General features: G+C 37.0%; 1 protein-coding gene across 1 annotated transcript; it reads left to right on the forward strand.

Annotated features, from left to right (window-relative positions):
* The first annotated feature begins 13,709 nt into the window (after positions 1-13,709).
* On the forward strand, positions 13,710-14,168 carry LOC113908172 (prefoldin subunit 4-like). The gene has a single exon (XM_035727296.1). It carries the CDS (start codon positions 13,710-13,712, stop codon positions 14,112-14,114), a length of 405 nt encoding a protein of 134 aa, XP_035583189.1. The 3' UTR covers positions 14,115-14,168.
* Positions 14,169-15,575: the final 1,407 nt, after the last annotated feature.

A 15,575-nucleotide genomic window follows, 5' to 3' on the forward strand; every position in this document is an offset into this window, starting at 1 on the left:
GATCCAGACCTGAGCTGAAGGCAGACATGCTTAACAACTGAGCCACCCAGGCGCCACCTGATAATCTCTGACTTTTAATTGGGATCTTTTTCTTTCTTTATTTATTTTTATTTATTTATTTTTATGGATTTTATTTATTTGACAGAGACACAGCGAGAGAGGGAACACAAGCAGGCTTCCCGCTGAGCAGGGAGCCCGATGCAGGGCTCAACCCCAGGACCCTGGGACCATGATCTGAGCCGAATGCAGACGCTTAATGACTGAGCCACCCAGGTGCCCCTTTTTTTCTGTTTGTAGAAAGAGAACACAAGTGGAGGGGGAGGGGCAACGGGAGAGGGAGAGAGATTGAATCTTAAGCAGGCTCCACACCACCTGATGCAGGGCTTGATCTCACCACCCTGAGATCATGACCTGAGCCAAAATCAAGAGTCAGACGCTCAACCAACTGTGCCACCCAGGCTTCCCCTAATTGGGATCTTTGGAAATGTGCTGCTAATACAGTAGCCACTAGACATTTATGCCTATTAAAATTTAAAAATCAGTTCCTCAGGCACACTAGCCAAATTTCAATAGCCACATGTGGCTAGTAGTTGCTGTATTGGACAACACTGGTTTAAATCCTTCACCTTTACATACAATGGAATTATTGATATGGTTAGGTTTGAGTCTCACATCTTGCTATTTGTTTTCTATTTATCCTATCTTTTCTTTGCTTTCTTTTTATTTCTGGAAGTTCTATTTGCTTAATAATCTGCTTGGTCATTCTTTATTGTCATTATTCTCTGCTCAAAATTTCAAATAGTCATTTAATTTCCTTAAATATATTAAACATAGGTATTTCATATTTTGTGTCAGTTCCAACGTCTGAAATATTTGTGGGTCCCTATTTGCTAAAATTTGTTTCTGATGGTTCTGATTCATGCTGTCTTATTTTCATTGTATATTTTGTGATTTTTTTTTTTAAAGCTGTCCATTTTCATTGGAACCAACCAGTAGGAATTCTTTTGAGATCTGAACTAAAGTTCAGATCAGTTTCCTGGGTGCTACCAATGTGGAACTATAATTAGATTAAAATTTTAACTTAAAATTCCCCATTTAAACTAAAATGAATCCTGACAGAAAATACCTGTGAGGACCAACTGGGTTTATGAATTCTCAAGGGGGAATTCTGTCCCTTCACCAAGGTGAAGATAGGCATTTCTTCATTATCTCCTGTGTAGTGTGATTTCTTATTCAACCTTGCACTGACGGTGTGATAAGGTGGCTTTCCTATCAGATTCTCTACCTCTGTCAGCCTACTTTAACTCCAGGCTCCATGCTCTGCTTCCTCTAGCTGTCAAGAAGGAAAGACTCCTAGAGTTTGAAAAAAGCCTCAGGGTGATAGCTGGCTTGGCAGATTTCCTACTTTCATTACTGGTTTTGAAATCAACAAATTCTTTACTTTGGATGTATTTAAAATTATTTAAAAATATTTTACCCAGAATTTTAGTTACTTCAAACTGGAGGGTTGTTAGGATATTTAATCCACAATACTACCACAAGAAATGGAAATTTCCAGCTCTATTATTTTTCAAACTGAGTGTTAGGTGATAAATTTCAGAATTAATTGTTAACAATAATAGCATAATAACTATTATATGTTGGATGCCTGCTCTGATTCAGGCATTTTGCACATATAATCTCCGATCTTCACAATAATCCTACAAGCAGGTATTATTCTTTCCATTTAACAGATAAAGCAACAAGGATTGAATTATCCAGTCACACAACTAGTCAGCAAAAGAACTTGAACTCTGCTCTTTGCAATCAAACCCCATCTCCTTTTCACTCTGCAGAGTCTTTTTTCTTAATATTGAAAATACACAGTGGCTTTTATATTTAACAGCAGGCGGTGAAAGCAGATTGAACAGAGAAGAGATTTTTAAAGGATAAGATCTTCCCAATATTTAGGCTCCCATCATTTTACCCCATATCCCTGAAACTCATCAGATTCAAAATTCTCTGCAGTGAACTGGTCATGCAGAAACTCACTTCATTACATTAGAAGCCAGAACACTCAGAACTCCCTATTCCCCTGCTATTTCCAAAGCTCCAAGTGATCTTTATTTGTGTGAGACACAAAACCAGTTCTTTCATCTGAATTCTGTTTTAGACCCTAATATACCTAATAGGACTTTCTCATAACTGCAGCCTATAGATGTCATTTTTCTTCATTTTGGGGGGTTGGTGGCTTTTGTCCTTAGCAGCTGTGGCCTTCGACTTTATCTGGGTTTGCAATCAGGAAGCTGTGATACTTCCTGAGACTGTTCAGAGTACAATTTACACAATACAAATTGAGTTCACTTTCTTCACTTTGGAGTTGCCCTGGGGTCCTGAAAGGGTTGACCATACTTTGTCCAGTTTTCTACAGGTTGAATCCAGCAGTTGGTGAGAACCAACCTCTGTGGTTTACAACCACTTTTATTTCCTGGGCAACATACATAGAGAATTTGGAAAGAACGCAATGATTAGGTTGGAGTCTAGAAAACCGTTAAGAAGGAGGAAGTTTATCAACTCAGTGGGAGTAAATCTCCAAACCACCTTCAGAATACTAACACGCACACACTGTTTCTCGTTGCCATGCCCAATCAGCAGGTTGTTGAAGAAAACCAACCCAACACCAGAGGCAGAGAGAAGTTGGAAAAGAATCATCATTTTTAGATATTCAGATTCCTTGGCCAAAGAGTCAGGAATGGCATTGATTGGTGCCACTTATTATATACAAGCTTTTTCATTTGTGAAATGCTCCCAAAGCTGTGACCATGATTCTGTATATAAAAGTTGTTTCCTTGCCAGCTACATTTTAAAACTCTGTGATGAATTAACCTATTTTATATTTATTGATATAATATTTATACCAATTTTAAATACTGTTAAAATTTTTGAATTATCCCAATGACTAAAAAGAAAGAATAATTATGTAACATGATAGAAGTACTAATTATCACTATAATGGCAATCATAGTACAATATATAAATGTATCAAATTAATCTGTTGTACACTTCAATTTTATACAATGTTGTATGTCAAATATATTTAAATTAAAAATATCTTTATAAGCTTATTACTGAGTTTGTGTGCTAGGAGTCTTGTTTCTGGGCCTTCCTCCATAGGGTCCCATCTTTGTTCATTTTGGTGAGAAGACTGGGGTAGGAGAGGGACAAAGACACAAGTCAGAGTCTGTGTGAACAGATTTGGTAAAGAGAAATGGGTGAGCACAGGAGTGGCCTGAAGTTTGGGATCATGTCTGAATTAGAAGTGTTCAGCTTTGCTGGTCTCCACAAACAATGATGATCCAGAACTAAATGTCCACCACTCACTGCCTGACTACTAGAAAATAACATGGTGTTTTTGACAGTTATAGGGTCTGTCCTCTGAAATCCAAAGTATTGCTTCCCTAAACCCCACAAAGTCCCTGTGAAGTGAATGAGTAGTATTGGTATTACCATTCCCACAGAGAAAGGGGTGGGGGTAGATATCTAGGCATGAGACTGCTGACTCTCATTAAGCTGAACTATCTCCTCACCCATCACACCCACAGAACACTAGGCTTCAAATCTTGACTTCAACACTTAGTACCTGTGTGACCCTGGGCAACTACCTTTCTGAGTTTCAGTTTTCTCATCTATAATACAGACACAATGACAACTACCTAACAGGAATTTTGAGTTGGGAAAATACTGGCAAAAAACTTGACACATTATCAGCACTTAAGAGATGTATGTCTCCTCCCTTCCCCCACAGTTCACAGAGCCTAAGTTGTCATTGCATGTTTTCTATACTTGGAATGGAACAAAAGTATCTGAGTATCCCTGAGGCTGGCATATATGCAGTCAAACCACACTCCACTGAAGATGTGCTAAACGAGGTATTTAAGAAAGTGACCACATGAGGGAATAAAAGAGACATTTATAATGGCAACCAAAACAGAAAAACCCACAAGGACACAATGAAAACTGAAACCACAATAATCTCTAAATAGAGAAGTAATAATTGTAGCCTATATTTAAGTGTACGGGAAGCAAGGGTTTGGGGAGGGGGGTGCCTACCATGGAGATCATGCTTATTTTTTCCAAGTTTGTGGAGAGAACTGGAGCTGATTTTTTTTTTAAGTCACAAAATGTTTCAGCTTTTTCTAGTCTTACCCCAAATGTATACAAATAAAAGAAGAAATAAAGCATGATGCTGAAGGGAATGTGCTAGGGCTAGGAGTATACAGGTAGAGTCAATGGTATTGATAAAATTCTAGTTTTTAAGCTTGGGCTGGGATCATAGTTGTTCAGTTTATTATTATACCCACAATTTACAGTTTCATTACATATATTCTTTATGTAACAAATGTTACATAATAAAAATTTTAAAGTGAATTGGAAATTGCTCAGTGAGTTCCACAGCAATAAAAAAGAATAATCAATATCTACAAGGAGATTCTATCTGCAATCAAAATGATATGTGTAGTCCCACTTCCCAAATGCTGCCAGAAACATATTTGCATTTCTGATTTTAGAATCAGAAAGTTAGTGAGCAAGGAGAGTATAGCTTTACCTCTGGACATCAGTAAAGTGCTGGATCAGGTGTCTCATACAATTGTATTTATTCAGGGACACAGAGAAACCTGGGTCTCCATCAGGTAGATGGAAATAACTCAGGTGATGGAATCAAAGGGCACCAGGCAGTGCAATAGTCTCAGGCTTGGGAAAGATTGTAAATTGCAGCCCTTGGAAATGAGTGACTAATTTCTTTCTTTTTTTTTTTTTTAAAGATTTTATTTGTTTATTTGACAGAGAGAGAGATAGCGAGAGCAGGAACACAAGCAGGGGGCGTGGGAGAGGGAGAAGCAGGCCTCCTGCCGAGCAGGGAGCCTGATGCGGGGCTCGATCCCAGGACCCTGGGATCATGACCTGAGCCGAAGGCAGACGCTTAACGACTGAGCCACCCAGGCGCCCATGAGTGACTAATTTCTTAAATATCCTTGTGAAGTGTTTGAAAGAAGAAATATACTTCTGTTAATTGAATGTTTGTGATTTAGTAAGTAAGATTATCAGGATTTCCAGAATAAAAATTTGTCATGCTCTAATTGAGAAATAAAACTAATCAATGATATGAGCTGGCCCCAGAGAAGGGTGCAAATCATCTGACATCAGCCTTGAGGGCCGGATTACCTGGTTCTGTCTCTCTATAGAACCCTGATGAATATAACACTTCATAGGAATATTGTTAGGATTAAATGAGAAAACATACACAGAGAACTTAGCGCAGTTCTTAACAATCAGTAATTCTTTTTTTTTTTTTTTGAGAGAGAGAGAGAGACACATGGGGGGGGACGGAGCGGGGAGGGCAGAGGGAGAGGGAGAGAGAGAATCTTAAGCAGGCTCCATGCCCAGTGTGGGGCTCGATCTCATGACCCTGAGATCATGACCTGAGACGAAACCAAGAGTCGGTTGCTTAACTGACTGAGTCACCCAGCTGCACCTCAGACTAATTCTTAATAAGTGGCAGTTACTAATATTAGAACATATCAATAATGATAAAAATATTAATGATAATAGGACTATTTACTGAGGCCCTTCTCTGTACCAGGCTCTTGACATATATGATATGATATTGTTGCTCTTTTTTTTCTTTTTGCTCTAGATTTATCTTATAAATGTGTTTAATTTATAAGGTGGGTGGTGAGTAAAGGAAACCAGATTTTTCGAAGAGATAATGATCACAGTGAAACTGAAAGCATAAGCTAAGGAGAGATCAATCACACCTTTTTCTCAGGGACAAAAAGAGCTTTTGGATATCCACATTGTATTTGATACACAAATAAGGAGTAAAACTGGTTCCTACACACCATGGGACTAAAAAAAAGACAGCTACACTTTCTAGTTAAAAGATGGCTGCTTATACTCTGAAATTGGCCATCATCCTATGTAGATACAGCTTGGCACATACTCTACTATGATAATGTGGAGAAAGTGCACCTCAACTAAATGCTGACAGCAGATGCTCTGTGGCCTGGAGAAACAGTACTTGCACTCTTAATGTTAACCTTTCTGGGTCCTCACACTTAGGTTAAAACCATGAGGGATAGGCTGTTCCTAGCCTCTTGCTCATTATTCTGAAATTCTTAGTGTCGATGGTAGACTCAGGTAAGATTAAAACATTACTCAGTAGGTAAATACATGAATGTATTACTAACATACTTCCCCCAAGAAATTCCATTGCCCTAAACTTAGACTAAAACTTCAACAATTTTTAAGTAATATTTATTCATTCAAAAAAAGTATTTACTCTATACTAGGCACTTTTATAGGCACTGAGGATGCAGTAGTAAGTAAAACAGACATGATCACTGACTTCATAGAGTCTAAAATCCAATGCAGAGTCAGGTAATAAACAAGAAAATGAACAAATTGCAAGTCATCAGAAAATGCAGAAAAGAAGAAAACTTGTGAACATAATTACTCTGACACAACTCAACCTTTTGTGAAACCCTCTTCTAGATTCTCTGGGGCTGAGTGTCTATAGTCTGGGCCCCTCGGGTACTCTAGAATCTTGGGGAATAAGCCCAAGTGGTCATCACTTCTCACAGCATGAGAATTGGAAGAAGAGAAGATGAGGAAGAAGTTTCATAGCCATGTTAATATTTGCACACACACCTGGTAAAATGGGGCTGGCACGATGACCTAGGGTAAGACTACACCCTGGGAGAGGTGGTCATCTTGATCTTTGGGAACTTCAGGAAGTGAATAAACTTCCTGGTGAATAAAATCCTTGGGGGCAACACCAATCACTGTTTTTCACTATTGGACTGTAAGAGATCCTCTCCAAGCTGGGTGTTTTCAGGGCCCAGCCACGGGTTTTGACAGGATTACAGAACATAAATGGTCAGAGCTGGAAAGTCCCTTAGAGAGCACTTAGTCCATCCTCCTCACTGTACAAAGAAGGAAACAGGCTCAGAGAGGGGATAAGCCCAAGTTTTAAAAGCTAGTTAGGGCTCTGGCACAGACTGGCTAGATGCTCACCGGTCCCCATCTTCTCTTCCTTGGCACAAAGGAGGATTACATTTTCCAATCTCCTTTGCTTGCTTTGATTGGGATCATGTATTGGTGTTCCGGCCAATGGAATGTAAACAGGAGTGACCCATCCTATTGTCCGGTCTGTCTTTATAAAGTCCCCACATGATCTAAATCTCTAGCTTCATCATCAGCCAGCTAAATGCAGATAATCCAGCAGAGGATCCCAAGAAATCCTTAGAAGAGGGCAGCACCATTAGACAACCACAGATGGGGGGTGGAGATCTCTTAATCACCTGTGAAGGCAGCAACCTGAACACACCCAAACCAATAAATAAACTTTATTGTGTAAGCCACTGAATTTTTGGAGTAGTTGTAGCAACTAGTGCTCCTTACTCTGACATACACATACACTGGCAGTTTAGAGACTGTGATGCTTAATTTCATGTCTCAGTTTAACTGGGCCATGGGGTGCCCAGACATTTGGTCAAACATTATTCTGGATTGTCTGTGAGAGTTTTCTGGATGAGATTAACATGAATCGACAGAATGAGCAAAGCAGATTTTCATTCTTAATGTATTTAGGTTTCACCCAATCAACTGAAGACCAAACCAAGTGAATAGAACCAAAAGACTCCAAGGGAACTATGCCTGCCTGATGAGCTGGGACATTGGTCTTCTTCTGCCTTTGCATTAGAATATATAGCATCACCTCTCCTGGTTCTCAGGGGCTCTCCTTCCCAGGTCTCCACTGGCTGACTGCCAATCTTAGGACTTTTCAGCCTCTGTAATCCCATGAGACAATTTCTCATAATAAATAAATCTTTCAATCTCTCCCTCTCTCAGAGAGAGAGAGACAGAGAGATAATACTATTGGTTCTATTTCTCTAGAGAACCCTGATTTATACTGAGCCTGTACAGCAGACCTCTTGACTCCTGATTCAATGCTGTTTTTCACAAAACTATACGGTTTCTCTAAGCTAAGAGAGAGAAGATTCCCCAGGAAACTTCATGCTCACTTCCCATGCTTGGAACCTCCCCGTCTTGGACCAACCGTGACCAGTGAAAAATAAATCTCCATGTGGATGCCAGGGGATCCCTAGGGATATACAAACGATAAGTTCATGAGTGCCCTGGGATCATCAGCTGCACCTCCAGCACTAGTGCTTGGACTGCAATGTGTCCTCCAGTCTACTGTCCACTACTTCATGTGTCTGGTAAGAGCACATGTGCCCAGCAGTCTGTCAGCTAGAGAACTCTATTTTTTTTTTTTTTTGAGAGAGAGAGAGAGAGAGAAAGCAGGAGAGAAGGGGCAGAGGGAGAAGGAGAGAGAGAATCTTAAACAGGCTCCACGCCCAGCATGGAGCCCAATGCAGGGCTTGATCTCATGACCCTGAGATCATGACCTGAGCTGAAATCAAAGAGTCTGACACTTAAACCCCTGAGCCACCCAGACGCCCCTAGAGAACTCTATCTCGATCAGTACTTCTTCATACCAGTAATGACCTCAAGCTTGAATTGTGAACCAAGTAAAAATTCAGTAGTAAAGTTTTAGTGTAGTATAACTTTGCTGTAATCTGATTTTCTTTAATGTAATAACCCATATATGGTACAAACATAGAACCACAGTCCATTAACACAAACTTAAAAGCTTCTACTGACTAGAATTCCTTATTGGAATATAAAATGGAATAATCTGGATCTCTTTTCCATAGCTCCCCAATGTTAACACTCTAAGGAGTAAAAGGACTTAGCTGGACACTCCTGAAATACGCCTCTATAGCTGTCAATTTAGATAATCCCTTAGAAAAAAAGGAAGGGCTTAAAAATCAGAGAACCTTTCGATTGGAAAAGTTTTAAAGTTCACTTGATTCTATCTTTATTTTTAAATTTTTATTTTAAATGTTTTTTTCATTTTATTTTATTTACATATATTTTTAATTTAAATTCAATTAATATATAATGTTCTTTTATATAGTACCTAAACATGATACAACCAACGACCATGCAAAGATAAATCAGAAAGATGGTATGCAAAAATATGATACTCTTGTGGGATTCCCTTGGCTGAGTGAAGAACTTATTGTTCTTGCTTATTGGAGTCCCATGAACAATTTTAGTGAAAGCAAAGAGGAAGTCGAATTTGTGTGAAATCTCTGGGAATGTATGTCCAAGGGGTGAAATACAGACAAGTTCACCAAAAGGTAATAAAATATTGGTTTCTGACTCTTCCAAAAAGTCATAGGAGATATCCAGTTAGCTTTCCTTACCCTAAAAACAACTAAGGAATTGCAATTGCAGCAAAATCTTATAGAGGCATGCCATTCAGTTCTATTTCTCAGAAAGTGCAAACTAGAAGTTGTCTAATTCATGTTAAAAGACAGAATTGAAACTGCGCTTCCTATTTTACCAAAAATAAAAAAATTCTCAATGAAGTTCATAAAACTAAGATCAAGAAGCAAATCTAACTTCCTGCTTTTGTTTCTCCTCTACAGTTACAACAAATTCAGGCTTAAAAAAACTGAAAATTGGATTTTTTTCCTTGAATACGAGAAAATAAACAGGCAGAGTAAAGCAGCATCTTACTCTTTTGGACAAAGTAACTGAGTACTTTTCTCCTCCAAATGTGTGTGTGATCAGAAGGACACACACACATACATACACACAAGCCTACACACACAAAATCAAACAGTATCAGAAACCAAAGTTTTGATTGGGGATTATATTTTACTCATGTCTGAAAGATTTCAAAAAGTAAACAATATTTAGTTGATGCTTTTTACAAAGATACACACCTAAGGCATAAGGACAAAGAAGGCGTCAAAATAAAGGATCGGAAAAGTACTACATAAAACCAACCAAAAGAAAGTTAGCAAAACTATATTATCATTGATAATTAGGAAACATACATTCTTTTCAAGCACACATTATCTATAAATATTGACCATAGATAAGCTTACAAAGTAAATCTCAACAAATATCAGAGATTAGTATCACACAGGTCATGTTCTCTGATCAAGATGTAATTAAATTATAATTCACTAATAAAAAATTACTGGAAAAAATGATTGGAAATTTTAAATGCACTCCTAAGTACTCCCTTTGTCAAGTAAGAAATCTTATTGGATAAAATGTAAAAATAAATGACAAGAAAAATATGCTGTAAAAGACAATAAAATAGAGACGTTTGACAAAATTGGCAAGAAAAAGATAATGGCACAAATAAACAATATTACAATGAAGTATTCAACATAATTTTAGGTATAGAAGAGATTTTTTTGAAATCAGAGAATACTATGATTTTTTATACTATCTCATACAGTTGGGGTGCTTGTGTGGCTCAGTTGGCATCTGCTTAGGCTCAGGGGGTGATCTAAGGTGTTGGGATCAAGCCCTGCATTGTTTAGGGCTCCCTGCTCAGCGGGAAGTCTGCTTCTCACTCTCCCTCTGCCCATCCCCCACCTCCCACCCCAGCCTGTGCTCTCTCCCCCTCTCTCTCAAATAAATAAAATCTTAAAAAAATTGTTTTAAATAATAAAAAATAAAGCATATACTATTTCATATTGTTTTCATACTGATTTTTAAATATAGTGGCAATTAATTTCTTAAAAGAAACAGAACATTTCCTGAAATATGTAATCTATTATAGCCCGTTTAAGAAGAAAGCAAAAATCTAAATAGAACTATTGTCACTAAAGCTTAAAATATACACTCCCCTTTTTCTTTACACACACACACACACACACACACACACACAGAGGCCCAGATGAGCTCTATCAAACATTCAAGGAACATATAATCTCAGTCTTTCACAAACTGTTCCAGAAAACAGAAAAAGAGGAAATGCTGTCCTACTCATTTTGAAATGAGTTAAACCTTAATATCAAAACCACTTATGGGTAGTATAAGAAAGAAAGATTAAAAGTCAATTTCACCAATAAGCATAAACGCAAAAATCCTAAATAAAGTTCAGCAAACGAAATCAGTAATGTAGATTTTCAAAATAACCAAGTTGAGGTTTGTTCCCCCCAGCAATACAAGGATAATTTAACATTAGAAAATCTATAAATGTCATTCACCGCACTGACAAAGTAAAGAATAAAAGCCATCAGATTTAGAAATTAAATAACACACTTTTCTCAACAGATGCCTCAAAATTATACAATAAAATTAAATACCCAGGCACACAAGCAGAAATTCTTACCAAATAAAAATAGAAATTCTTAACCTGATTTTTAAAAAGTTGTCTATCAAAACCTACCCAAAATATCACACTAAATTATGAAAAATTAAAAGCATTTCTCCGGAAGTTAGGAATAAGGATGCCTCTTATTCTGCCCCTGTTCAATACAACCTTGTCTAATGCAGCAAGTCAAGGAGAGTATGTTAGAAAGGCCAAACAAAGCTACAAACATTTGCATATTTTATGACTGTCTTACATAGAAAAGTCTGAAATAATCTACAATAAGCTAAAAAGAAGGTTCAGCAAAGTTACAGGATACAAGGTCAATATACAAAAAAATAATAATTTTGTTCCCATATACCAGGAGCAGGTAGTTAGAAAATGCAGTTTTAAAAAAGAACTACAAGAGCAATGAACAAATAAAAAGAGAAAATTATGCCAAAAATTAGTAAATGTTATTAAAAGATGTAAAAGAAAACTTAAATAAATGAGCAATATACCTTATTTATGGATAGGAGGAGTTAATATCAAAACGATTTCCATTCCCCCCTATTAAATAATAAATGAAGTGAAAATAAAAAACCCAACAGAGTTTTTAAAAAACAAGCAAGAGCCAAGATATTCCTGAAGAGAACAAAATAGGTCAGAGATAAGCTTTCCTTACTAGCTACTAACTGTTTATTATAAGTTAAAACACTATGAAAAAAAAAGACACAATGGCTTTGGCATACAGATGGACAAAATGACCAATGGAACAGATTAGGAAGCCCAGAGATAGAACCATACAGAAATAGAAACTTGACATATGACAGAAGTGGCTTTACAATTAGGGGGAAAAGAATGTAATCTGCAATAAATAATTTTGGAGTAATTTGTTACCTATGTGGGAAATTTTTTTTTAATTAGATTCTATTTCATGTCATACACATATAAGTAGATTAAAAAGCTAATGTTAGGGGCACCTGGGTGGTTCAGTCAGCTGAGCGTTCAACTCTGTTTCAGCTCAGGTCGGGGTCTCAGGGTTGTGGGAGCCCTGGGTTTTGATATCTACTTGCAATTCTCTCCCTCTCCCCCCTCCACTCTCACGCACGGGTGCGCCCATGCACGTGTGCGCTCTCTCTCAAATAAATAAATAAATAAAATCTTTAAAAAAATAAAAAGTTAATGTTATAAGCAAACATTTTAATGTTTTTAGAAGAAAATACAGGGAATGAGCTTATGACCACCAATCAGGGAAGGGTTTCCTAATTAGGATATAAAAAGCATAAACCACAATCTGAAGACTGATGTATTTGACTACATTAACACAAAAAATAAACAAACCCTTCCTTCAACCAAAACAAAAAGGCAAGCTACAGACTGGGAGATGTGGGCAACACATTTAAACTAGCAGAACAGTGAGTACTTAGAATACATTTTAAAATATAAATTGATATAGGGGCTTCTGGATGGCAGCTGGTTAAATGTCTGACTTCAGCTCAGGTCATGATGCCAAGTCCTGGGATGGAACCTCGTGTGGGGCTCCCTGCTCAGGGGGGAGTCTGCTTCCCCCACCCCCCACCCCACCCCCGCACTCCACCCCTCCCATCCCCTGCCTCCCTCTGCTCTTCCCCCAAACCCATGCTCTCCCTTTCTCTCAAATAAATAAATAAAATCTTTAAAAAATAAAATGAAATATAAATTGATGTAAAGCAAACAACCCAACTGAAAATGGACAAAGTACATGAACAGGCATCTCACAGGAAAGGAAACCTGTCAGGCCAATAAACTTATAAAAGGATACTCAACCTCACTAGGAATCAAGAAATCCAAATTACAATAACATTTCACATCCATCTGATGGCAAACATTTTTTTTTTTTGGATTGGCAAACATTTTTAAAGTCTGACAATACCAAATGTTGGTAAGGTGCAAAGAAATAGGAATTTTCCTACACTGTTGGTAGGAATGCAAATTGGTACAACTACTTTGGAAAGCAATTTGGTAATTTCCATCATTTCCACTCCCAGGGATATACTCTAAAGAATCTTGCTCACAGGAGATATGTGAAAGATTGCTTACTTCAGAATTGTCTGTAATAGAGAATATGGGAAATAACCAAAACTCTCCCAATAGGAGAATACAAAAATAATCACCAAGTATTCATACAATGGAATTCTTTATGCAGCAGTTAAATAAATGAACAAAACTGCATGTACCAAATGGACAAATCTCAAAAACAAAGTGTTGAGCGAAAAAAAAAAGATAAGGTGGCAGAAGGATACATACACTATGATACCACTTATGCTAAATAGTATTATAGTTTATGGTAATATGTGTAAGTAAAGGTATAAAAATAGTCATGGCAAAGATATGTACCTATTTTGGTATAGTGGATGCCTCTGACAAGAGAAGAAAGGGAAAAGGGTTAGGGAGGAAATATTCCACAAGATATTCAACCATGTCTGTAATATTTTATTTTAAAATAAAACCTGAGCCCAAGATGGCGGCCACCATGAAGAAGGCGGCTGCAGAAGATGTCAACGTTACTTTTGAAGATCAACAAAAGATAAACAAATTTGCACGGAATACAAGTAGAATCACAGAGCTGAAGGAGGAAATAGAAGTAAAAAAGAAACAACTCCAGAATTTAGAAGATGCTTGTGAGGACATCATGCTTGCAGATGATGATTGCTTAATGATACCTTATCAAATCGGTGATGTTTTCATTAGCCATTCTCAAGAAGAAACACAGGAAATGTTAGAAGAAGCAAAGAAAAATTTGCAAGAAGAAATCGACGCTTTAGAAGCCAGAGTGGAATCAATTCAGCGAGTGTCAGCGGATCTGAAAGTTCAGTTATATGCAAAATTCGGGAGCAACATAAACCTCGAAGCTGATGACAGTTAAACATTTTATAATACTTTTTTTAATTTGTTTAATAAACTTGAATATTGTTTAAAATGATAATTTCCCTTCTTCAAATGATATGGAAAGCAAAAGTTTCTTTTTTTAAAATTTTCATTTATTTAATGAAACTTGCCTATTTTCACATGTCTTATTTATTTTATATTTTTAAAAGAAGACAGTATTCATCTATGTATTTTGCATAACGATTCTATCAAGTGTAGGGGCTTTATGTCATGTTATTAAAATCGGTTAAGCAACCTTAAAAAAAAATAAAAAATAAATAAAATAAAACCTGAAGTAAATATGGCAGAATTATGTTTATTATATTATTTGTGATTTATCATATGTTTGAAATGTTTTATTTAAAAAGTGAGTAACTTCAAAGTAAAACCAGGAAATAGATTATCTAAATGACTGATAAAATCCTAATAAATACTAAAATCTCGATAAAATTTAATCATTAAAATTGTCAAAATTCTCATTGTAAAGTATAAAAATTTCAGTTTTAAGTATGTGTCCATATTATAAATAAGTATGAGCTATCTAGACATAAACTGTAAATTACCCTGATCACAGGGTTTAAAATATAAAATATAAGTATACACACATGTAGGTAAAGATTGAAAAGCAGCACTAAAAATAAATTAACATAAACTTTTAAGCTAGAAGGGTTTGGGGTGAAACTTCTTTAATTTTTTTTTTAAATCTGACTTAATAAAGGAAATGTTGCTAAAATAAATGTATTATGTACTTTCCGAAAAGTTTTTTCCATAGAAATAATATAGGGAGAAATGAAGGGGGGTAAATCAGTGGGGGAGATGAACCATGAGAGACTATGGATTCTGAGAAACAAACTGAGGGTTCTAGAGGGGAGGGGGGTGGGGGGATGGGTCAGCCTGGTGATGGGTATTAAAGAGGGCACGTTCTGCATGGAGCACTGGGTGTTATGCACAAACAATGAATCGTGGAACACTACATCAAGAACTAATGATGTAATGTATGGTGATTAACATAACATAATAAAATTTAAAAAAATAAAAAAAAGTAGGAATAAAAACAAAACCAAAACAAAACACCTCTACTAGACTTATGCCAGTAGAGTTAGGGAAGCCTTAGGAATTATCAGGCCAACAACCCAATTTTATTTTAATGAATATGAGAATAGAGCTTTGGCATTTATAGAACTTCCCACAAGTATCATTTATTTCTCAAAAACAACCCTCCCCCCCCGAGGTAAAAAGTATTCTTTTTTTTTTTTTAAGACTTTAGTTATTTATTCATGAGAGACAGAGGAGCAGAGAGAGAGAGAAGCAGAGGGAGAAGCAGGCTCCCAAGGAGCAGGGAGCCCGATGCGGGACTCGATCCCAGGATCCTGGGATCATGACCTGAGCCGAAGGCAGACGCTTAACCATCTGAGCCACCCAGGCGCCCAGGTAAAAAGTATTCTTAACTTGATTTTTC

The sequence above is a fragment of the Zalophus californianus genome, chromosome 4, assembly GCF_009762305.2.
Source record: "Zalophus californianus isolate mZalCal1 chromosome 4, mZalCal1.pri.v2, whole genome shotgun sequence".
NCBI classification, from domain to species: Eukaryota; Metazoa; Chordata; class Mammalia; order Carnivora; family Otariidae; genus Zalophus; species Zalophus californianus.